Source organism: Suncus etruscus, chromosome 14 (assembly GCF_024139225.1).
Source record: "Suncus etruscus isolate mSunEtr1 chromosome 14, mSunEtr1.pri.cur, whole genome shotgun sequence".
In the NCBI taxonomy this organism is placed as follows: domain Eukaryota; kingdom Metazoa; phylum Chordata; class Mammalia; order Eulipotyphla; family Soricidae; genus Suncus; species Suncus etruscus.
The window spans coordinates 6,964,384-6,988,987 of NC_064861.1; the positions used below are offsets into that span (position 1 = coordinate 6,964,384).

At 46.8% G+C, this 24,604-nt stretch overlaps 1 protein-coding gene across 1 annotated transcript; it reads right to left on the reverse strand.

Moving 5' to 3' along the window:
- Positions 1–770: 770 nt before the first annotated feature.
- On the reverse strand, positions 771–23,220 carry CFI (complement factor I). Its single transcript, XM_049786548.1, has 12 exons — positions 23,164–23,220; positions 19,737–20,016; positions 17,791–17,941; positions 12,425–12,591; positions 11,334–11,447; positions 10,238–10,367; positions 7,041–7,078; positions 5,608–5,711; positions 5,176–5,279; positions 3,421–3,698; positions 1,511–1,615; positions 771–1,097 (listed from the first exon to the last, which is right to left on the reverse strand). Exons 1-12 carry the CDS (start codon positions 23,218–23,220, stop codon positions 880–882), a joined length of 1,746 nt encoding a protein of 581 aa, XP_049642505.1. The 3' UTR covers positions 771–879.
- Positions 23,221–24,604: the final 1,384 nt, after the last annotated feature.

Consider the following 24,604-nt stretch of genomic DNA (forward strand, 5'->3'; position numbering starts at 1 on the left):
ATTCCTGAGAGCAGAGCCAGGAGTAACTCCTAAGCACTGCCAGGTGCGGCTCCAAACAGAACCAGAAGCAAAAATATAAAATAGGACCAGGGGGCCAGCGAGGTGGCGCTGAGTAATCCCTGAGCATCAAACGGGTGTGGCCTAAAAAAACCAAAAAAACACAAAAAAATAAAATAAAATAACTAATAACAATATAATTTTGGGGCCGGTGAGGTGGCACTAGAGGTAAGGTGTCTGCCTTGCAAGCGCTAGCCAAGGAAGGACCATGGTTCGATCCCCCCGGCGTCCCATATGGTGTCCTCAAGCCAGGGGCGATTTCTGAGCGCTTAGCCAGGAGTAACCCCTGAGCATCAAACGGGTGTACCCAAAAAAACAAACAAACAAAAAACATAAAATAGGACCAGGGAAAGGGCTCAACAGACAGAAGCAGGGGCTCTGGGTTCAGCCCCCCACATCTCAGGGAGCACTCCACCTTTGGCTCTAGTCTGCACAGTGTGTCTCTGTGAGGTAAAAGGGAGTAAGACCACAAAGTATGAGCACATGCATGCGCGCGCACACACACACACACACACACACACACACACACACACACACATAGGTTTAAGTCCAGGCATGCATGAATCCAGTCATCCAAACAATTAAACACTTGGGACAATCAATACATCATTTCTCTATGAGGAGGTTAATCACATTTTCTAAAAATATGCTGACCTAAAATATTTCAGAATTTGGCTACTAGATTGTGACAGGGTATATGTAGGCTGTTCATAGCCAAGAAAATGCGCTTTATTTGACCGCTAGCAAAGTACTGATATTTCAAGATCATTCCAACTTCAACACTCCCAAGGTAACCTGGGCAGAAGCACAAGGTCACAATTTTCACACATTATGCTGAGAAATGAGAGACCTGCCCACATGCTGGCTAATCCAGTCAAAATAGTTGGCCACTTTGGTGTAGACACCGGGAAACTCTGGCTTTCCACAGTTTTCACCCCAACTCACAATACCCCAAAGGTAAGTCACATTGTTGACATCCTGACAGACTAAAGGGCCACCAGAGTCCCCTTTACAGGCATCAATGGATCCGTCCTGGGTACCTGAGAAAGAGAGGAAAGTCCCATTCACTGTCTTGTGGAAGGCTGCCTCTGTACTTCCTCCTTCCTGACTGGAAGTCAGTTCTGCTCCTGCCTCATCAGTAGGTGCTCTCTGCTGGCCCAATTCTAAGGTGAGGACACCTTAGAGTGTCCAGGCCAGACAACTAGTCATTGGGGGAAAATGGATCCTCCCCCAGACAGTGGTTCAAGCTGTTATGTTGTGTGGCCTCCTGGCAGAACTGCCCTGGGCTGCCAAGGCAGCTGGAGATAGATTTTCCCCCTCAGAGTTGCTATGAGGGAGGAGAGAGAGATCTGAAAGTTTTCTGTGGCAGCAGCCAGGTGAGAAGGCAGGTTTGGGGTTGCACCAAGGTACTGAGTGAGTGTGAGGAGAGCGTGTGAGGGAATCTATGTCTTACCCGCACACACCATTTCCTTCTCATGGTAGCGGCGCTGGTAGAAGTTGGAGCAGTTGTGGATGAGGTTCACTTGGCCCCACTTAAGTGAAAAGACTCTCTCATTATCTAAACGAAGGGACAGAAGAGAAAGTTGTGCAGTTACCACACAAAGGTCAGATATAAAGAAAAGAAATTCATAGGTTAGCAAACACAGGTAAAGGGCAGAAGAAACATTCTTTCATGGATGTGGCCTCTGAGGAAAGGCCTCCTGCCTTTTTTTCATTGCACCTTGTTCTGTTCCTTTCCTCCTACTTCTGTCTTTTATTTTTATTTTTTATTTATTTATTTATTTATTTATTTTTGGTTTTTGGGTCATACCTGGCAGTACTCAGGGGTTACTCCTGGCTCTATGCTCAGAAATCGCTCCTGGCAGGCACGGGGGACCTATGGACGCTGGGATTCGAACCACGAGCCTTCTGCATGAAAGGCAAATGCCTTACCTCCATGCTATCTCTCCGGCCCCCTACTTCTGTCTTTTAAAGTCACTTCTGGAGTATTCAGACTTGGGAACTGAATTAAAAGAATTCAGGAGACATGGAGTGTGAGTGAAAGGGAGAGAAGGTTGGGGAGTGACTGAACTAGCCCTGTTGACCTTTAGGTCTGTTCTCCACCTCCATGCCCTATCCCAGCTCTCAAGCTATTCCTGAAAGGGGCCTGTTGGTAACCTGAGTCCCCAGATTCTTCCTTCTAGGGCCAGGGGGATGGAAGAAGGAACATGGGAGAAGACTGGTCAGATTTAATATTAGATCTGGCTAGTCACATGTCCCAAACTCAAGGTAATTTGCATAGGGATTTTATAACTTCCCATGAACTCTTTATGAGGACCGTGGCAGAATTTGAGTCTGTAGGGCCACAGCATCCACGTGACTCGCAGAGGGGTGGAAGAGGTTAAAGAGAAGCTCAGTTTCAAGGTGAAAGGAAAATGCAGAGTCAACAGACACCCTGATTTTCGGTCTCTGCTAATCTGAGCGTGTGCCTCACCTATTCATTCTATCCCTCATTCTGGTCTTGGAAGGGCAGAGAGACTTGGGTAAGTTCTTTTTCTCTGTGGGAACATGGGTCAGAGAGATGGGCAAGAAGAGCTAACAGAGAAGTTTGGGGGTCTCTAAGCCACCACCCTGGAAAAACGGTCTTCCATCTCTTTCTTCCCAGAAAACCCTAAATGTCTACGCTGTGTGTTCCTGCTAGGTGAGTGAAAACCACAGCATTTCCTTCTAGGTGAGTGAAAACCACACCACACCACACCCACTCAAAGGTAGCCACTGAAACTGGACCAGGGTGGGCCACTCTGTGAGTCTGTGAGGGGTGGAAGGCCACACTCAGTGCTCAAGGCCTCAGAGTACCCTATGTGGTGTCAGCGATTGAACCACTGTGACAGCCTCAGCCACATGCAAAGCAAGTGCCTACTCCATATGCTATCTCTCCAACCCAGGTCACCAAGTTTGTGAAACCCAGTGAAACACTGAGTTTGTGAGCTGGAACATCCCCCTTCCCTCCCCCTCCCACAAAAATCTGTGAACAGCAAACCATTTCCAGGACACTGCACAGACGTTATGCCAAAGAGGCCACTGAGGGTCCAAAGATTTAACACAGCAGAGAGGACATTTACCCTGCATGCTGCCAACTAGGGTTCGATCTCCAGCATCCCATATAGTACCACAAGCCTGCCAAAAATAATTCCTGAGTGTAGATCCAGGAGTAAACCTGAACATTGTCAGGTGTGGCCCAAAACAAAAGAAAAAGAAAAAGAGGCCACTGGTACTGAGCATTCGTTCTCCTGTATTTGATGTTGTGTCTCTAAACTCCTAAGCTCCCACATATTGCCATCCATTCCCTACCCTGGAGGCAGAACAACAAAGGGCCTGACCTACCTTTCTCACGGCCCCAGCCAGAAATGATGCACTTATGGTTGGGCTGAAAAAGATAAGGAGACCAAGGGATACAGGCCGGGACAGTTTCTGGCATTTGGCAATCCTTGTGCTTGCTTGGTTTCTTCAACTCGATCAAGGCAATGTCATTCTGGTAGGTGGTCCCATTGTAGTTCTCGTGGATGATCACTTTATTCACGTACCGAACAGACAGCTCAGAGTTGGGCTTTAACCAGTCTATCAGTGATGCAAGGACGATGTACTGGTGCGCTTTATTGACTCTGTAAGAAAAGGATGATGAAACGATAGCACAGCAGGGAGGGCATTTGCCTTGCATGTGGCCATGTATGATCCCCAGCATTTCATATGCTTCCCTGAGCCTGCCAGAAATGATTTTGAGCACAGATCCAGGAGTAACCGCTGAACACTACCAGGTGTGCCCCCCAAATAAATAAATAAAAAGGAAAAGAAAAAGAAGATAAAAAAAATAAAAAGCTATGATTGTGGGACTGGAGCAATAGGACTGTGTGGAGGGCACTTGCCTTGTATGCAGCTGACCCAGGTTCTATCCCTGGCACCATATAGGGTCCCCCAAGCCCTGCCAGGAGTAATTCTGAGCACAGAGCCAGGAGTGAGCCCTGAGCAGCTCTGGTTGTGGTCCCAAAACAAAACAAAACAAAAGGGCATTTGCCTTGCACACGACCAACCCTGGAGATGGTGGTTCGATTCCTGGTATCCCATAAGGTCCTCCAAGCCTGCCAGGGGTAACCCGAGTGCCACTGGGTGTGACACCCCCTCAAAAAAAAAGAAACAAACAAACAAAAAAAAACTATGATTGTATTGGTACTTCATTCTTAGGTCTCCCTTTTACTGATTTGTATTTATTTTACTTATTTTACTTCCTCCCATTGTTGGCCAGTGGTTCGATATCCAGGCCCAGGATGTGATTTTCTCAGAATCTGTGGGAGTACTCTGGGGATTTGAAGGTGCAAGAGTAAGACCAAGACTGGCCTCATGTGTCTCCAGCCCCCTTAGTGGGGTTACTAAGGGGGTTCCTTGCTAAGGTGCAATCAGAGAAAATGCTTGGTTTCTACTTTCCTCCTTACAGTCTCCTTAAGCAATGACTCATCCCAACAGTTGGGTCAGCCCTAATGTTGCAAGATCATGTAACTGCTTGTCTTTCAGCAGGCCTCTAAGCCCATGGATGGGGGATACCAACAGGTTTGACGGAAGCAGCTAAAGATGGTGTGTGAGGGAACAGGACAGTTTTGGGGGACTTGGCCTTGGGGGTCCTCATTACACATAGTAGAGGACATTTATTATTTTATTACTATATTTATATTTAATTTGGAAATTGGAAGCCCCGTGACTTGCAGTACTCTAGGTTAATAACAGGACTCCATATGTGCTGTGTTCCAACATTTTACCTCTACCATTGGGAGAAAGGAATACAGGGGCTGGAGTCCCAGAACAACGGGCTGGGCGCTTGCCTTGCATTTGTCCCACCTCAGTTCAACCCCCAATGCTACAGAGGGTCCCCTGAGCACTGGTAGGAAGTGATCCCTCAGCACAGCAAAGATAGATCCCTGAGCACAAAGCCAGGAGTAATCTCTCAGCACTTCCTGGTGTCTGTTTCTCCTCCCACCAACTGCCCCAAGGATGAACACAGTGGAGCTTATTCACAGAGCTTCTCAGTTCACACCAACATGCCATCTCCTTCCATGCCTCATTTCTGCTCTGTGCAGCTGCTGCTCTTACTTGACACAGTGTGCGGCCGTCAAGATCCAGCAGCCACCTATGTAAGTGCCGCCGCAAGTGATGCTGTCGCCATATCTGATGGCCACCTGCCATGGAAAGTCTCCCTGGAAGAGAAAAGCATGCGTGTGTGTGTGTGTGCATTCACACCTGTGCATGCTTTTGCATATTTGCACATGCATGCGTGTCTGGGTACGTGTGTGTACATGCATTAAATCTGCTTGTCACACATGTGTCTTATCTGTGTGCAGTCTACATGTGTTTACATGTTCATGTCTACATGCGTGCTTGCATGCCTGCCATTTGTGTACACACCTCGTGTTGTGTGTGTGTCTGCACACATGTGCCTGTGGCCTGCCTGAGGCTTCCCCTCCTTTGTGCCTATGCCCAGCCCTCTTCAAACTCGGGCATCTTGGGGTCTCTGCTGCCGCTTACCTTATGCGCCGGGCTGCCCCCCACCACACGCTTCCTTCGGCTGGGCGAGCTCTGCTTCACGCCACAGGAGAGGGTAGGCAGAAATGACTTAATCCGTTGTCTTTCTTAAGGAAAGGGAGAGGGTGCATTAGTTCGGAGGTTTCCAGCCCAGCAGCACGTGTGAGACCAGCTAGGCCTTGGTCGCCAGCAGAATCACATCCAGTACAAGCCAGGCCAGCCACACTGGTGGATTCTTTTAGATGCCAGCGCTCATGTGCCACCTTGTCGAAGACTCCCAGAGATCTGAGGTGTCACCTGAGGGTGGGCTGGGGGATCACCAGAGCTTGGCCGAGAGAGGGGTTTGCACTGACTGACTTCTGCCCCGGCACAGTCCCCAGAGCCCAGGATGGGGACACACTTTGAAATCACAGAAGAAGAGGGCCACAGTGTACTGGGGAGGGGGTGGTCTCTCTCTTCAGCACTTTTTCCCCTTTCTATGGCAGTTTTTGTTTGCTTGTTTTTGTTAGTTTGGGGGCCACATCCACATCTAGCAGTGTTCAGAAGTTACTCCTGGCTTGTGCTTAGGAATCTCTCTTTTCAGGAGACCCATGGGGTGCTAGTCAAGTGCCTTCCCAGTATACAATCTCTCTGGCCCTGTAATTTAGTAATTTTGGCAAAGCTGAACAGGAAATGCTCATAATAAATCACTTAATAGGATTTTTCTTGCTTCATTTTGATGTAAATACAAAAAAAAGCAGGGAAAAAGGTGAATTTAACGAGTAACACTGAAGCTTCACATACTGACAACTAATCTCAAAAGAGATGCAGCCAAGCTGCTAAAATCCATAGTACATCCGACTTCCAGTTGAAAACTCTGGGGTTCCCTCACCCTGATTGAAAGATAAACTTCCAATACTCTGGTTTCTCTTCAGATCATATAAATCTTTCGCCTTTTATTTAAAAAAAAGAAAGAAAGATAAACTTCTGGGGCCAGAGCGATAGCATAGCAGTAGATTGTTTGCCTTGCATGCAGATGACACAGGACAGACCCAGGTTCAATACGTGGCACCCCATATGGTCCCCTGAGCCTGCCAGGAGCAATTTCTGAGCACAGAGCCAGGAGTAACCCCTGAGAACTGAAGGGTGTGGCCCCAAACCAAAAAAAAAAAAAAAAAAAAAAAAGGAAAGACAAATTTCCCAGAACTTAGGCCTCCTCAGAATACTATTAACTTGGGGCCAGTGAAGTGGTGCTAGAGGTAAGGTGTCTGCCTTGCAAGCGCTAGCCAAGGAAGGACCGCAGTTCGATCCCCCAGCGTCCCATATGGTCCCCCCAAGCCAGGGGCAATTTCTGAGTGCTTAGCCAGGAGTAACCACTGAGCATCAAATGGGCGTGGCCCGAAAAACAAAACAAAACAAAACAAACAACAACAACAAAAAGAATACTATTAACTTACCAGCATCCATATCCGGTGTCAAGAAATCTGGTTTTTCTATTAAAAAGAAAAGTGGGGTTTTTTTTTTTTGATTTTTAAAAATCCTATATGATTTTAATTGTATATATCTGTAAAACAAAATTGTTAAAATAATGGAAATTGTCCTTAAGATATGTCTTTTTTGGTAGTGAGATATAAGGGGAAAAAATAGAAAAGAAGCAGCCTGGACAAGCAACAAAACCCAGGGGCTAGGCTGCAAGGCCGGCGAGGGTGGCTCTAGCAGAGACACAGGAAGAAACTAGGAGAATCCTGGGGGTGTAGCTGAGCACTGGGATAACTTCAGAATTATGTCAGGGCAAAGGCTGACCCTAAGAAGCTGGAGAATTTGGGTGCTCTGACTGAGACTCACTGTGACCTCCTGCTGGAGGCCCCCCCACCCCCCCAGCAAGTGGAAGGGAGGACAGAAAGGGTCTGGGAAGGGTCCACCATGGGGAACTTTTGCTAGCAGATTGTGGGGGATGTGGGGGGTTATTAGACTGAAGAAACACCCAGAACTGAGTCAGATGAACAGCCCAAGCAGGCGACCCTGTCTGTGCCTAGCTCCAAGTCTACTAGGGCCCAAAGATGTAAGAAAATCTTTACCGTGAGTCACAAATAAATGGTCTAAAATATAAAAATAAAGATTTATTATAGCAGAGTCATTTTCATTTGAGATAAATGCATATTACATTCAAATACTGCCCCTTATCATAATATTTTAGATATACTTATCATATCATTTTGTTTTTTGTTTTGTTTTCAGACCATACCTAGTGGTGCTCAAAAGGTTCCTCCTGGGTCTTACTCAGAAATTACTCCTGGCAGGCTTGGGGACCATATGGGATGCTGGGGATAGAACCCAGTTTGGTTGCATGCAAAGCAAACGCCCTCCCCACTGTACTATCACTCTGATCCCTGTGTCCATTTCTTGTTCTCAATTCTATAATATAATCTTTTATTTTATCAAAAACAAACACTCCTCCCCCCAAAAGGAAAAAGGGGACCGGACAGATAGCACAGCTATAGGGCGGGCATTTGCCTTGCACACAGCCGACCCAGGACAGACAGTGGTTCGAATCCTGGCACCCCATATGGTCCTCTGAGCCTACCAGGAGTGATTTCTGCGCGTAGAGTCAGGAGTAATGCTGTAGGACAGAAATCCCACTGATGCTGTAGAACTGAAGCCACTTGCAGCAGAGTAACCCCTGAGCGCCACCAGGTTTGACCCCACACCAAACCAATCAATCAAAAATACAGACTTACCACTTTCAGAATGTTGAAGTCCTAGAACCAAATTAAAAAAAAAAAAAAAAAAAACTTATGTTAGTCAAGAGGTCTTTGGTTTTGTTTTAAGTTCACACGTGCGGGTGCTCAGGGCTTATTCCTGGCTCTGGAATCAGAGGCCACTGCTCACTCTTGGCAGGTCTTGCAGGACCGTATTGGGTACCAGGGATTGAACTCTGGTCAGTCAAATGAAAGTCAAGCTCCCTGACTTGACTTCCTCACTGTACTAACTATACAACCCCAAGAGGTCATTTTTTTATTGGGTAAAAATACAGAAGGGCCCGGAGAGATAGCACAGCGGCGTTTGCCTTGCAAGCAGCTGATCCAGGACTAAAGGTGGTTGGTTCAAATCCCGGTGTCCCATATGGTCCCCCGTGCCTGCCAGGAGCTATTTCTGAGCAGATGGCCAGGAGTAACCCCTGAGCAACGCCTGGTGTGGCCCAAAAACCAAAAAAAAAAAAAAATACATAGAAGTCATTAATATTTCAGAGTATAACTATGAAGGGCAATAATTACAGAAAGATTTTGGGTATTAATTGTCCCAACTGCAGCCCCCTACCAGTGTAAGTTCCCTCCTGCAATGACCCAAGGTTCCCTTCCAATTCCACCTCGCCTCCTTCACTTCCTGGAATGGTTTGTTTGTTTAAGAACCAATAGCAAGAGAACGTTTATGGTCTGGAACAATAGTACAGCAAGTAGGGTGCTTGCCTTGCATGTGGCAGAACTGGATTCAATTCCTAGCACCTTATATGCCCCTTGAGCCAACCTGGAATGATCAATGAGCTCAGAGCCCTCAGCATCACCTGGTATGGTCCAAAACCCATTTTTAAAAAGCAAATTATTTAATTGAATCACCATGAGATGCATAGCTACAAAGTTGTTCATTATGGAATTTCAGTCATACAATGCCAACACCCTTCAGTGCACATTTCCCGCCATCAATGTCCCAAGTTTACCTCCTGCCCACCTCTGCAGCGATATTTTTCTTCTCCCCCCCACCCCCGTCTTCCTCTTCCTCTCTCTTTCCCTCCTCCTCTCATTTTTTCCCTTATATACACTGTGGTTTGCAATATTTTTAGTGAAAGGGTTTCCTACATATCACTTTCCCTCCTTTCAGCACTCAGCTCTTATCCAGAGTCATCACTCCCAACTCTCATTGTCATGTAGTCTCTGCCCTAACTGCACTCCCTACTCTGTGGCAAGCTTCCTACCATGGACCTCATCTCTATTGTCTTTGGATATTAATACCATATATCTTTGTTTTTTTTTGTTTGTTTGTTTGTTTTGGTTTGGTTTTGGGTCACACCCAGCAGCGCTCAAGGTTTACTCCTGGCAGGTATTGGGGGAAGGGAGGGAAAGACCATATGGGATGCCAGAATCCAAACCACCATCCTTCTGCTTGCAAGGCAAACGGCCTACCTCCATGGCCCCATATCTTAGTTTTTATATCTCACAAATGAATATAATCATTCTGTGTCTCTTCCTCTCCTCACTCATTTCAATCAGCCTAATATTCTCCATAACCAGAACTCACTTTTACAGAGAGAACATTCACACCATTGAAACTGGCAAAATGCTAACTATTTCCACTTCCTGCTCCTCCCAAGCCAACTGTGAACTGCTCACCAGCACGCCAATGGAGAAGGCCCACAGCTGAGGTGCTTGACCCAGGCCCTGGGCTTTTTCCTCATGAAAAAGTTCTGTAGTAGTAGCAGCTGGTAGCTACTCATAGTTTAACAACTAAGAATCTGATCATGAAAAGGAAAGATGAACATTCCCGAGGCCTCCCCATCTGCCTGTAGAGTTATTTCTTTTGTGATGAACTCAACTGGTCCTGTCAGATACTTATTCCCCTGAAACTTAGTTTCAGCACCCGGATGGAAGAAGGATAGTCGTGGCAGGGTCTTGCCTCACCATCACAATCAGCTTCATCGTCCCCTGTGATGCAGTCCAGCTCACCGTTGCATCTGTACTGCCTGGGAATACAGATGCCTGACTTACAGTGGAAACTGTTGTCCTGGCATCCTGTGAAGCAGAAAGCAGAGAAGCAGGGTCGAGATGTTGCATTCTTGTAGTGATGGTCCTCAGGGGTTATTTCTGACTCTGCACTAAAGAATTATTCCTGGCATTGCTTGGAAGATCATACAAGATGTGGGGATCAAACCCAGGTCAGGCCATGCCGGGCAAATGCCCTATCTACTGTGCTATTGCTTGGTCCCCAAGGGATGTTGGTTTTGGTTTCAGGGGGGAGAAAAAGGTCAGATTGCACTCCTGGTGGATTCGAAGAACCATATGCCTTGAGGGGGTCCAACTGGCCTTAAACCTAACTTCTCTATTCTCTCCTACCCCAAGAGGCATAATTTAAATATTTTTAAAAACAATATTAACACTGAATAAGATAAAATCTGAAATATAGGGCTGGAGAGATAGTACAGTGAAGAGGGTGCTTGCCTTGCGTGTGGTTGACCTGGATTTAATCCCAGGCATGCCTTAATCTGAGATTCAGTAGTAAAGTTTCCCCTTTCCTAGTCTGTTTGTTTTCCTCACATATGTGTGTAACATACACTCATACTGATGAGCAGTCTCATTCCCACCCTCCATTTTATTATTTATATTGCAATGTTTTGGGGCCCCACTCAGCAGTGTTAAGGGCATACATCTAGCACTAGTGGTGCTCAAGAAACCAAATAAAGGGCAGGAATGGAACCCAGGCTGGTCGGGTACAAGGCAAGCACCTTAATCCCTGTGCTATTCCTCTGGGCTCCATCTAACTTGGTTTTCTCTTTTTTGGGGGTGGTGTCCTCCTCACAGTACTCAGGAGCCCAAGGTCCATTCCCAACAATGTCTGACCCTGGTGCGGCCCTGATGCTGGGTTCCTGGTGCTGTGGGGTGCCTGTGCTGGAATTCAGGGCCTGTGCTGATGGCCTTCCATCACCTCCTGCCATCTGCTGTTTCCCCTTCTTTAGCTTTGGGGACTCTGAGGGTGCTAACCTGTGCAGCACAGCTCATCACTCTGGTCCCCACAGTCATTGACACCGTCACAGGCCTTCCTGCGAGAGATGTGCTTGCCATTCACACACTGGAAGGAGCCCTTTGCAGGAGCAGCTGGAAAACACAAAACACAAAACAACCAGGTGAGTGTCATTCCCGGGCTGGGTAGAACAATGTCACCGCCTTTTCTGGCCCACAGAGGACAAGCAAGGTCAAACTAGGCACCACATGAACCCAATGGACCGAAGTGCTAAAGGGCTGGAGAGACAAGCCTGCTGGCACGTAGCCGGCCAGCCTGGGTTCAATCCAAGCACGCCACATGGTACCCTGAGCCCTGCAAGGAGTCAAGCCTGAGCAGCAGCATTAACTCTGTAGCTGTTTGTTTTTCTTTCTAGATTTTGTGGCCACATCTGACAGTGCTGGGGGCTCTCCTGGCTCAGGGCTTGGGGTCACCACTGCTTGTGATTAGGGACCATGTGGTGCTAGGACTCCATCCCAGGATTGCTTGGGAAGACCTGGGGCCACTCCAGGCCATGTCCAACCCAGGGGCCTTGATATGAAGCCTCAGAATCAGAGACCCTGAGTGATGAGGGAACTTGGCCCAGCCCAGAAGTATGAGGAGCACCCTGAGATATAGGAGGTTGATCTCAGTGTCCTGAATGTGTGAGGTACATGCCCTAGAGCTCCCACCCTTTCCCTGGTCCTCTACTACGACCCAGATTCTTTTTTTTTTCTTTTTTTTTTTTTTTTTTTTTTTTTTTTTTGGTTTTTGGGCCACACCCGGTAATGCTCAGGGGTTACTCCTGGCTATGTGCTCAGAAGTTGCTCCTGGCTTGGGGGACCATATGGGAAACCGGGGGATCAAACCGCAGTCCGTCCAAGGCTAGCGCAGGCAAGGCAGGCACCTTACCTTTAGCACCACCACCCGGCCCCAAGACCCAGATTCTTAAGGAACCAAAGAGTGTGACACCCCTGTGCTTCCCATGCAGGATCCTGGCTAGAAGGGAGTGATTTACGATACAGAGCAGCCCACCCTGTTGCAAGAAGCCATCTGAGAGGAAGAGAATAGATCAGCTAAATACTCCACCAACATGTGTCATCTGTGTAACACGCCACCCCAGCAAAACCCTGGGCATTGGGTTTTCTCTGAGTGAAAGTGCATTCGGCCAAGCTGGTCTCTATTCCTCGGCAGGACACATGCAGGCACTCGGTGGAGTTGGCAGGAAAGCTTGAGGTGTCCAGAGTCTGGGCAGCACCGCTGCAAACAGAACCAAGGCAGAGCAGAGTAAATTAGTCAGGTATGAATCTGTGATTCTTCTGCTTTTCTGAGCCTTGAAATGTCCCTCTGTGAAAGGAAACAGAATGCCTTCACTGAGTGTTGTAAAGATGAACTGTGTACACTCTCAACAGATTTAGCTAACTTCATGATGTGGCAAGTACTTAGAAAGTACTGGATTTTACTCCCATTTCTCCTAGAGGACTGCATCCTTCTCAATATCTTTTCCTTCCACCCTGAGATGTGCAATTCTTGCTTTTCATCATCTCCCTATTGCTTTCCCCATCCCTCAAGATCTGGATCAAGTTACTCTGGGGCCTTTGTGGCCTGTTCTGAACAACAAGCTAGGCTGGTTGGTGCCAATGTTGCCAAGGATTTGAAAGGTTTCTTTATGGCAGGTTCGCTCGGCTTTAATGCTACGCTCCACCTTCAGATCAGTCTTTATTTATTTATTTTGAGTTTTGTTTTGTTTTGTTTTTGGGCCACACCCAGTGACACTCAGGGGTTACTCCTGGCTATGCACTCAGAAATTGCACCTGGCTTGGGGGACCATATGGGATGCCCGGGGATCAAACTGCAGTCCATCCTAGGTTAGTGCATGCAAGGCAAAAGCCCTACCACTTGCACCACTGCTCCGGCCCCTTATTTTGGTTTTGATTCATATCCAGCAGTGTTCAGGTGTTACTCCTGGCTCTGTGTTCATAAATTATTCCTGGCAAGTTTGGGGGACTATACAAGATGCTGGGAGTGGAATCCAGGTCATCTACATGCAAAGGCAATGCCTTCCCCGCTGTGCTATTGCTCCAGCCCCTCAGTTCAATCTTAAAAGAATGGAAGTGCTATTTGGTCTCTCTAGCTACTAGTTTTGAATTACTAAGATCAGAGGTGACTTCAATGCCCTAGAGAAAATGAGCTCCTGTTAACTCTTCTCTCCTGGCTTCTTGCTTTTCTTTAGAAATAAATGGAGTGGGTAGAAATGGGTAAAAATTAGAAAATCTGGTAAGAAAGGCCAGAGAGATAGCACCGCAGTAGGGCATTTGCCTTGCATGTAGCCAACCCAGGACAAACCTGGGTTTAGTTCTCGGCATTCCATAAAGTCCCCCAAGCCTGCCAGGAGCAATTTCTTAGCACAGAGCCAGGAGTAAGCCCTGAGCACCGCACACACACAAAAGGAAATTTTCTTGGGGCTGGAGAAATTTTACAGCGGTAGAGCATTTGCCTTGTACACAGCTGATTCAAGATGGATAGTGGTTTAAATCCTGGCATCCCATGTGGTCCCCCGTGCCTGCCGGGAGCAATTTTTGAGCACAGAGCCAGGAGTAACCCATGAGCACCACTGGGTGTGACTCAAAAACAAAAACAAAAACAAAAAAAACAAATAAACAAACAAAAAAAAGAAATTCTGGTAAGATGTAACAAGTAACTGCAACTCTAAACAACTCCAAAGGGGCTGGAGAGATAGCACAGCGGTAAGATGTTTGCCTTAGGTCAGGGTTCTCAAACTCAATTTACCTGGGGGCCACAGGAGGCAAAGTCAGGGTGAGGCAGGGCCGCATAAGGGATTTCACAAAAAAAAGTCTTCAAACGTCATTATTACAGTTTTAATTATTTCTTCTGAACATGAATAGAACATTGAGTGAAGATCGTGAACAGTTCTTCTGAACATGGCATCTTTTGCCTATTCCTTGCTGCCAGAGACTTGACAGCGCTTCTTCTCACAAATCTGAACCACATTTGGCTTTAGGGAGGAAGCAGTTGAGACCCTCAGTATGGCTTGAAGATGATTGAAGCCTAATCCCTCCATTCTTTCTAGGTAACTTGACCTTACCTGCAAGACCCTGCCCATTCCTGGGAAGGGTCTTGGAAAAGGTAGATAAGGCCTTTGACTCAGGGGATTAGGGTCTTTTGGTCTTTTGCCAGAAGGGAAGATGGCTGAAAGGAGTTATGATGCAGGGCTAGCTAAGAATGGCTGAATGCTTAAAAGGTTATGATATAGGCCACACATGTGGTGGATAGGGCATGAATAAAGTTGATGCTTCCTAATGCCTGTCTCTGGATGAGTCTGATTCCACTGTTCACCTAAACCTGGCACCCGCCAGCTAAATGGGGATTGCGGAGCCACGTGGCCTGGGATGGCAGAGAAAAATTCCTCCATCCATCCACCTCTATCCAGCAACCATCATTAATTATTTAATGCTACATGGTCATCATTAAGTCTAGACCTGTATTTTGACTTATTGAAGTTCAATGTGGAGAATAACTTTTCACACAAATATGTGCTCCCAAAAAGGCACATGGTGCGCTTGAACATGCGGGAAAGCTCAGGGGGGCAATTCTCTCAAAAATTGCCCATGCATGTCTGCTTTTCCACTAATCTCCCTGAACTTGGCTTTGAGATCAGAGTTGCATTGCAGGTCAAAGAGCTCCATTTGAAGCAGAGGAGGGGCATCTTGCACATCAAAGGAAAAGGGGTCCACAAAAATTTGGAAAGTGGCTCTGTGCTTTTTGAAGTCTGAAAATCTGTGATCAAATTCTTTCTCTAGCTTAAAAATAGCATCAACATATTTCTCACCACTGAATGGTATGACTGCATCCACAAGTTCCTTGCATGCTGGGAAATGGCAAAAGTTTGTCTGAGAGAGCCAGGATTTCCATAACACAAGTTTTGTGGAGAATGCCCTCACATTGTCATAGGTGGCACTGATAAGCTGCCCCAGGCCTTGTAACATCTTGTTTAGTACATTCAGCTTATGTGTGATGTCAACAAGAAAAGCTAAGTCCATGAGCCATTTGTGATCACTCAACTCAGAAACAGCATTCCCGTCCTTCTCCATGAAGGCTTTCACTTCTTCTCTCAACTCAAAAAATCTTTTCAGGACATTTCTCCTGCTGAGCCAACACACCTCAGTGAAATAGAGCACATCTCCATATTCTGACTCCATTTCCTCTAAAAAAGCATGGAACCTCCTGTGCTTTAAGCCCCTGGATCTGATTTGGTTGATGCATTTCACAACAACAGACATCACATTGTCACACGGCAGGCATTTACTGCAAAGGGCCTGCTGATGGATAATGCAGTGAAGAGCAATGGCCTTCTCTACACCCTCCTCTTCAAGTTTTCTTTGAACAAGTGCCACCAATCCATTTTTCCTCCCTGTCATCGATGGCGCTCCACTGGTTATTATTCCAACAAACCTCTTCCATGGCAAACCTGCATTCTCAATGGCAAACAGATGCCGAAATATCTCATTAGCGGTGGTCTGGCCATGCATTGAAATTATTGTGAGCACCTCCTTTGTCAATTCAAAATTGCAGTCAACACCACGGACATAAATTCTGAGCTGCACAGTGTCTGTTATATCTGAGCAATTGAGTATGCATCAAAACATTTGGCTTTCTCACACAGTTGATGATAAATGTCACTTGACATGTCAGAAATGCACTCTGCCACAGTGTTGGCAGAAAGACTGATTTTGCTCAACTGACCTTTCTTTTCCGGACAGATAATACTTGTAGCCTGTAACATGCATTTTTTAACAAACTCTCCTTCTGTGAATGGTTTCCCTGCCTTAGCAATCATCTCACTAATCATGTGACTAGCTTTGACTGATGCAACGTTCTTTTTGGTTGCTTTCTTGAAGAAATCTTGTTGCCTCATTAGACATGCTTTAAGACTGGCAACCCGCTTGGCTCTCTCATTTCCTTGATATTTTGCACAATCCTCAGCATGTTTAGTTGAATAATGGCATTTCAAGTTGTATTCCTTGTGCACTGCAACTTTCTCTGAGCAAATAAGACATGTGGGGATGCCCCTGTGCTCAACAAAGAAATACTACGTCTCCCACTTTTCCTGAAATTGTCTGTGCTCATCATCAATCTTTCTCTTCACTGCAGGCTTTGATGAAGTCATGATGAAGGTATGACAAAATCTAATTCTGTAACAAACTTCTCTCCCTTCTCTCCCTTAGGCCTCCGATAATGCAAGGGACAGCTGGCAGGAGCAGCAGAAATGACGTCTGTGCTAGGTGCAAAGTATTCGCGATTATTTGCTTACTGAATATTCGCAATAAAATATCGCATTAGTAAGAAAAAAATCGCAAAAAATCACATTAAGCATTTGCATACCCTGAACGGAACTGCTCAGGGTATGCGAATGTTTAATGTGATTTTTTTCTTACTAATGTGATTTTTATTGTGATTATTCAGTAAGCAAATAATCACAAATACTGCGATATTTTGTGGCCGCGGGCCACAAAATGTTGTACGGAGGGCCGCAAATGGCCCATGGGCCTCGAGTTTGAGACCCCTGCCTTAGGTGTTTGTCTTGCAAGCAGCCAACACAGGACAGACCATGGTTTGAATCTTGGCATACCATAAGGTCCCCTGAGCCTGCCAGGAGCGATTTCTGAGCGCAGAGCCAGGAGTAATTCCTAAGTGCTTCCGGGTGTAACCCAAAATGAAAACAAAACAAAACAAAACAAAATAAACAACTCAATAGGGGCCTGGAGAAAGTTTAGGGGCTTGAGTGAATGCAGGGCACCCTTGCTGGGTCATTGGCAACACAAATGGTCCCCTGGGTACTTTGAGAAGCATCTCTTAAGCACAGAACTGCAGCAGTCCTTCAGCAAGCAGCCCTTAGCAGTGCTGGGTATGGAACAAAACAAAACAGAACAAAATCCTGAAGGTTGAGGAAAGAGGTCCTGGGTGGCCCATAGCAGGTGGGGAACATGGACAGAAGTGGCCATGGATATGTAGTAAGTGTGGATGCAGGAGCCAGAGAGATAGCATGGAGGTAAAGTGTTTGCCTTTCATGAGAAGGTCGTTGGTTTGAATCCCAGCATCCATATGGTCCCCCGAGCCTGCCAGGAGCGATTTCTGAGCATAGAACCAGGAGTAACCCCTGAGCGCTGCTGGATGTGACCCCCCCCCAAAAAAAAAAAAAAGAAAAGAAAAGAAAAAGAAAGTGTGGATACAGCTCTGACATGCCACGGGACTAGCATCCAGAAACCTGCACCAGTGGAAGCTGCCTGTGCTCAGACACTGAGGCTAGTAGCCAGGCTGTGGGCTGGGCAGGGACAAGCAAATTTGTAGAGGAGGAAACTACTGCCCAGAAAGATTAAGCTAGCAAGGAGCCACCCTTAGGGAAGACACAGTCATGATACACAGGGCTCCATTACTCACAGTGGGTACCCGAGGTCCCGGCAGGCCACGTTGGCCTGTGTCAGGCTCCATCCATCCTGACAAATGTACATACTCTCTTCCAGCTCTACCAGCTTGACTTGGACATGTCCCTCCGAATCTCTCCCTTTGTGCTGCAGAGAAACTCTGAATTCTGAAACAAAAAACCCGAAGAAGGATCTATGGGGAAACTGTCATGTGTCATTCTGGCTGATGAAAAGAGCTTTCGAACTGCCTTTGAAACCAGGGAGATCTGAGGTAAGAAAAGAGAACCTATTCTTACTTTATACTGGGGAGCCTTTTATCCGGTGAATGCTAATTTCCTGCCAATGCCTGGGGAGACCATGTGGAGGCTCAGGGAGTCAGCCTGATCCACTTGCATGTGAAGCTCAGTCATTGAGTTCTCTCTCTAGCCCTGGATAAATTGTTTTATGGGGTGAGGAGTGGTCTTTGGGCCAGACCTGGCAGTGCTCAGAAGTCATATTTGTTTTCGGGCGAGACAAGGGACGGCTTTGTGCAAAGTGGCTATCTCTAGCCACTGTTATTCATATTTTACAGGAGTGGGAAACAGGGCCCAGAGAGTTCATGGTCAAAAACTGAGGTGGGGGGCTGGTGAGGTGGCGCTAGAGGTAAGGTGTCTGCCTTGCAAGTGCTAGCCAAGGAAGGACTGAGGTTCGATACCCTGGCGATTTCTGAGTACTTAGCCAGGAGTAACCCCTGAGCATCAGAATGGGTGTGGCCCGGAAAAACAAAAAACAAACAAAAAAAAAAAACCCTGAGGTAGGGCTTGCAGCTAATTCTTTTAGTGACATGTATCCCTGGTCTTCCTTGGTTTCTAGAACAGACTTCCCCTGTGAGGCTGGGGATGGCTCACTGTGAAATTAGGTCTAGTATTGGGCTGATTTGGCTCTCTCACACACTCCACCCCTTTGCCCTCTCTGCCACCAACTCCCAATCTCTGTTTTATTCAGCTTTGGGTTTGGGGACCATAGCTAGTGGAGCTTCAGGCTTACTCCTAGCACTTAGGGATCACTTCTGGTGGGGTTCGTGGGACCATAGGTGTCAGAGATTGAGCTTGAATAGGCTACATGCAAGACAGGTGAGTTCCCTGTTGCACTATTTCTCGGAACCACTTTAATTCTCTCTGGTTTCTTCTGCTTCCCTAACCTTAACCACTGCTTTAACAAATCATTAGGGCTTGGCTCCTCACTGTGTTAGGCATCACGATGGTGCCCAGACCAATTCTTTGACATCAGTGTGTACTCTGACTCCAGCATGACCTCTGGTAGGTAGGTTTATATTCTTTTTTTTTTTTTCCAGGTAGGTTTATATTCTAAGTCAGCTGTGGTCTGCAGGACTTTGGGCCAAGGCCCAAGTGTAGAGGAAGTAGGACAGAGACTAATGGAATGGAGGCTAGAAAAAGAGCAAAACAATTTGGAGCCAGAAATTGTAGGAAGGCTCACTCACACCAATTTTATGAATAAAAAAAGATAGGACAGAGGGAGGCCTTGGACACTGCTGACCCGGGTTCAATCCCCGGCCTCCCAGATGGCCCCCAAGCCTGCCAGGAGTAATTTCTGAGTGCAGAGCCAGGAGGAACTCCTGTGTTCCACAGAGTGTAGCCCCAAAACAAAACAAAACAACAAAGATAAAACTCTTCTTTGAGTCCTGGAATGACTTGGATCTGGTGGTGATGGCCGAGTGGTAAAAGGGGCTGGGGGTAGGTGTGAAGTGCTGAGATGGGCAGGGCGAGGTCCCAGAGGGCCTGTGAACGCCTAGTCTCTGTCCACTGCTCCCTGAGACCAGTAGGGTAGTATCACCCCCTCCAGAAATACCCTGGTCTAGAGAGAAATGAATGACCACATTTCTGGGACGAAGTAGGTTCCATAGAAAGTGTGGGGGAGATCTCTGCTTCCTCTCTGGCTGGGAAGAAACCAAGCTTAGCCTACCCTTGCCCGTGCATGGCCCACTGCTGAGAAACCTGGCCTCTGGATGAAGGCACTCAAAACTCTTCAGCTGGCAGTAAGTCGAGAAGGTTCTTCCATTGGTTGAACACATGGCGGTGCCATTCTTCGGGCACTGGTAAGGCAGCTTGCAGATGCAGGTCCCACCAATGCACTTTTGCCAAGGCTGGCAGAAAACTTTGTTGCAGGATAGATGTGTGTGTTTCTCAGCTAAGCATTTCTCATCCACCAGGTCCCTTGGTACTGAGCCTGACGTCACAGGCAGCTGGAAAAGACATAGCATGAATCACCGGGCAATAGAGCAGGAGTGCCATCTCTCTGGAAGTCGGTAAGTGAAGGACAGGGCAGAACAGACTCAGCTCCTGCTGTATCCCAATGAAAATGGGGCTCTGCTCGTCTTAAGTGCAAGCCTGCATTCATGTGGTCCTATGTATTCTGAAGAAGCAAAACCTTCCCTCTATTAAGCTTTTAGTGTGTTGAGATGCTAAAATTTGTAATTGGTTCTTTTTGTTTGTTTTGGGGCCACACCTGGTTGTGCTTAAAGTTTACTCTTGGTTCTGTTCTCAGGAATTAACTCCTGGCAGGCTCAGTGGATCATGTGGATGCTGGGGTTGAACCCAGGTTGACCTTGTGCAAGGCAAATGCCTTCCCTACTGTATTATTGCTCCATCCCCTGGGACTTGTTCTTCCTGCTGCATAATCTGGCCAATACTGACTGCATAGGCTATAGATATGCCAAGAAATGAAAACCTGAAGAATCAAGCGTTGAGGGCAATGGTTTTCTTTGTGTTCATTTTGGAACCACACCAAGTAGCCTTGCTCAGGAATCTCGGCTCTGCTCCAGGGAATCAAACCTGTGGCTCCTGCATATAAAATCTGCATTTGGGGGGGGGGGTTGGAGGGGGAAATATGCAATCTACTGAGTGCTCTCTCTCTGTCTCTCTCTCATTCTCTGTCTTTGTCTCTCTGTCTCTCTCTTTCTCTCTCTGTCTCTCTGTCTGTCTGTCTGTCTGTCTGTCTATCTCTCTCTCTCTCTCTCTCTCTCACACACACACACACACACACAGGCTCATGGAGAAACACACACACACACACACACACACACATACACACCAGACCTCTGCAGCCCAATCTCTGGGGAGACTCTGAGCTTTGGACTCTGTCAGCTCTATAGGTTTTTGTGTTCTCACAAGACTAAGAACTACTCCTGTTGGAATTTTCCCCAGCTCTGGAAGTGTGAAGCTAGTCCTGGGGAGAAGAACACACATCATGTTAAATTGTAGGCTTTACTGCAGAGGCAGGGAGCTGGAAATGCATCTTGACTCTTCATGAATATGGACTGGCACCCGCACTTGCACTTGCACTCACAGCATGTGTGCCAGTATTTTTTTTTTTTTTTTTGGTTTTTGGGCCACACCCGATGACGCTCAGAGGTTACTCCTTGCTATGCGCTCAGAAGTCACTCCTGGCTTGGGGGACCACATGGGACGCCGGGGGATCGAACCTCGGTCCGTCCAAGGCTAGCGCAGGTAAGGCAGGCACCTTACCTCTAGAGCCACCGCCCAACCCCGTGTGCCAGTATTTAAGGGGGAACATGGGGGGGGGTAGGCACTAAAGTAGGCCCCAGAAAAATAAGTGTTAAGTGGCGCTGAATCACAGAACTTAACATTTCTAGGAGGAGAAGACAAACACAAAGATAAGTGGAAATGTAGTGCTGAATTGCAGGAACAGATTGTGGTGATATGAAAATAAAAATAAACCATAAAACAGAATTTCTGGGGCCGGGCGGTGGCGCTAAAGGTAAGGTGCCTGCCTTGCCTGCGCTAGCCTTGGACGGACCGCGGTTCGATCCCCCGGTGTCCCATATGGTCCCCCAAGCCAGGAGCAACTTCTGAGCACATAGCCAGGAGTAACCCCTGAGCGTTACCGGGTGTGGCCCAAAAACCAAAAAAAAAAAAAAACAAAAACAAAAACCAGAATTTCTGAATTCTAAAAATCCATGGTATAAAAAGGAAAATAAATGTCATTAGTCATCTCATTGCCCTGACACCAAGAGCTCACTAGAAACATCCTCCAAGAAATTCTAAATTGTGCGTAGAGCAGGTAGGGCATTTGCCTTGCACGCAGCCAACCCGGGACCTGGATTTGATCCCAACATCACTTAAAGTCCCTGGAGCCTGCCAGGAGCAAGCCCTCAGCACTGCAGGGTGTGGCCCAAAAACCAAAAACCACCCAATGAAGGGGCCAGAGAGATAACACAGTGGTAGAGCATTTGCCTTGTACTTGGCCAACTCAGATTGACTGTGGTTTGAATCCTGATCCTGACATTCCATATGGTTCCCCCCCCCCCCAGCTTGGCAGGGGCAATTTCTGAGTCCAGAGCCAGGAGGAATCCCTGAGCACCGCTGCCGGATGTGACCAAAAAAAAAAAAAAAGAAATACACACACAATAAAAAAAATGAGCATTTCCTTAAGTTCATTTGCCTACTATTAATAAATAATAAACATTGCCTCTTTTGTGAATTTCAGGCAGCTAATGTAAGTCGGACTTCCTTCTTTTACTTGACATACTTCTTCCTATGCTGTCATGAAGACACAGCAGCTTTTTCAAGATCCTTCTGAGTGCTTCGACCACAAAACTCATCACTCACCAGTGAGATTCTGGAAACCATGAAGCATTTTGCACCTGAGGTGACCTTCTAATCTGCAGCTAGACATAGAAAGCCTCCCCTCTCACTCTCCATGCTAATTAAATGGGGTTCTTCATCAGCAGGTACCTGGGACTCTGCTCCTTCCTACTGGAACTTGTCCTGCTTTCGCAGGCTGGCTTGGTAGATAATCAGTTCTCCTCTGAGAATCAATTCAGACAGAACTCAAAAGTTATTCACACAGCCCACTCAGCTGGCTCATAGCTCCTCCTGGCCTTCTGGTTTAAAGGACTATTTCCTCTCATTAAAGACCCTTGACACATGATCTTGGTGTCATTCTATCTTTGTGCAATTAAATACACAGTTTTGTAAGACTCCTTGTCCTGTGTTCTCAATGTCAGCTGAATCTTTATTTCCCCATTGGCATTTCTTTCTATACATTTTCCCACAACTATATCAAAATATTTTTGAAGGAAGAGATGCTTCTTACCATTTGCCCAAGACTAGAGCTTAGATATCAAGGGATCTTGATTTAATATATTGAATTAATATATTTGTTGTAAATTGATTCATAAAGTGAAATCATTCCATTTCTCAGAAGATAAGGAAAGCTGTCTGTGGAAGTGGGTTCATCAAGACAGTCAAAACTGACTATCTACTACCATTGTAACAGAATGGCATCTTTAAAATATTTTCTTTTCTATATTTAAAAAATATTGAAGCCATCTTTTTCAAATAGTTTGCATAAGGACCAGATTACTTACCCTGCTGACACCGAAACTGACACAGACCAGTACCAGGGTAAAGTGGACCAGCTTCATGCTGGAGACATTCAGGATCTCAATCTACCAAGGACTCTAGCTTCCTCGACACATAGTCTTTTTGGAATTTAATTTTTAACCTCTAAAAAAATATTTAAAAAGAGCAACAGCTACAATTGAGCCTTGTACTTTTGAACTGGCAGATAATGTGGCTCAACTCCAGGGTTTACCGTAATTGAAACGGAGTCAGGCCTGCCCAGTGGGGCTGAGGGAGGCCACCAATGGGGACTGTGTCTCCTCCAGGAAACAGATGCCCCGCCTGGTTACGAAACAAGGCCTTGGTGCTATTTTCAAGGAAGAAGAAAGCCGAACTGGAAATATTTTCTTTTGTTTTGAGGCCACTCCTGGTGGTGCTCAGGGCTTACTCCTGGCTCTGTACCCACTCCTAGTGGGCTTGGGGAGCAATATGAGATGCCAGGAATTGAACCTAGGTTGACATATACATGCAAGGCAAGTGCTTATTTATTGTACTCTCTGGCCCTGTATTTTTGGGATTGTTTTTGGTCCTCTCCAGGGGTTACTCTTTGCTCTGCACTCAGGTATTACTCTTGGCAATGCTCAAGGAATCATATGGGATGCTGGGGCTCAAATCCCAGCTGCATGCGAGCTTTACCTGTTGTTTTGTCTCTCAGGCTCCAATTTTTTCTTAAATGTTGAAGACTAGGGGATGGTAAGAAATTGGATAGAATATACCATATTGAATACTAAGCTGAATACACAGAAAAAGAACTATTGCAGATGCCAGTGTGCTTCCTGTAGAAAACAAATGCTAGCACACGTTAGAGGTTGTTGCTGTTTTTTGGGTGGGGGGGTCACACCAGGCGGCGCCCAGGGGTTACTCCTGGCTCTGTGCTCAGAAATCGCTCCTGGCAGGCTCGGGGGACCATATGGGATGCCGGGATTCGAACCACCATCAGTCCTGGAACGGCTGCGTGCAAGGCAAATGCCCTTCCATTGTGCTATCTCTCCGGCCCCAGGGGGGTCCTTGCTTTCTGTTCCCACAACATTTAACCTCCTTGTTTGCTCCTCAAAGGAAGTTAGATAGACTGCTCAGGAAGGATTGAGACCAAATAGGGATATGGTTAGAAGTTGTGGGGACAAAAAAACAACACGCCTCCTGCTGGTCACTGGGGCGTGATGGCAGGTATTCCTGAAAGGGAACGTTTCTCAGTTACCTCATCACCTGCTGCGGGCTGTGCCTTAATGTGGCCATTCCAGGGGTGGCTCAGGTGACATGACTACTGAGCGGCATGGTCAGAGGCCTCTTGGATGGCCACACGCTGTCCCCTGCTGGACTCATCCAGACCATGGTCCCGAGGTCCTACCAAAGGCAGCTGTTTTGTGGTCACACCCAGTGGTGCCCAAGGCTTAACTAGGTGGCCAA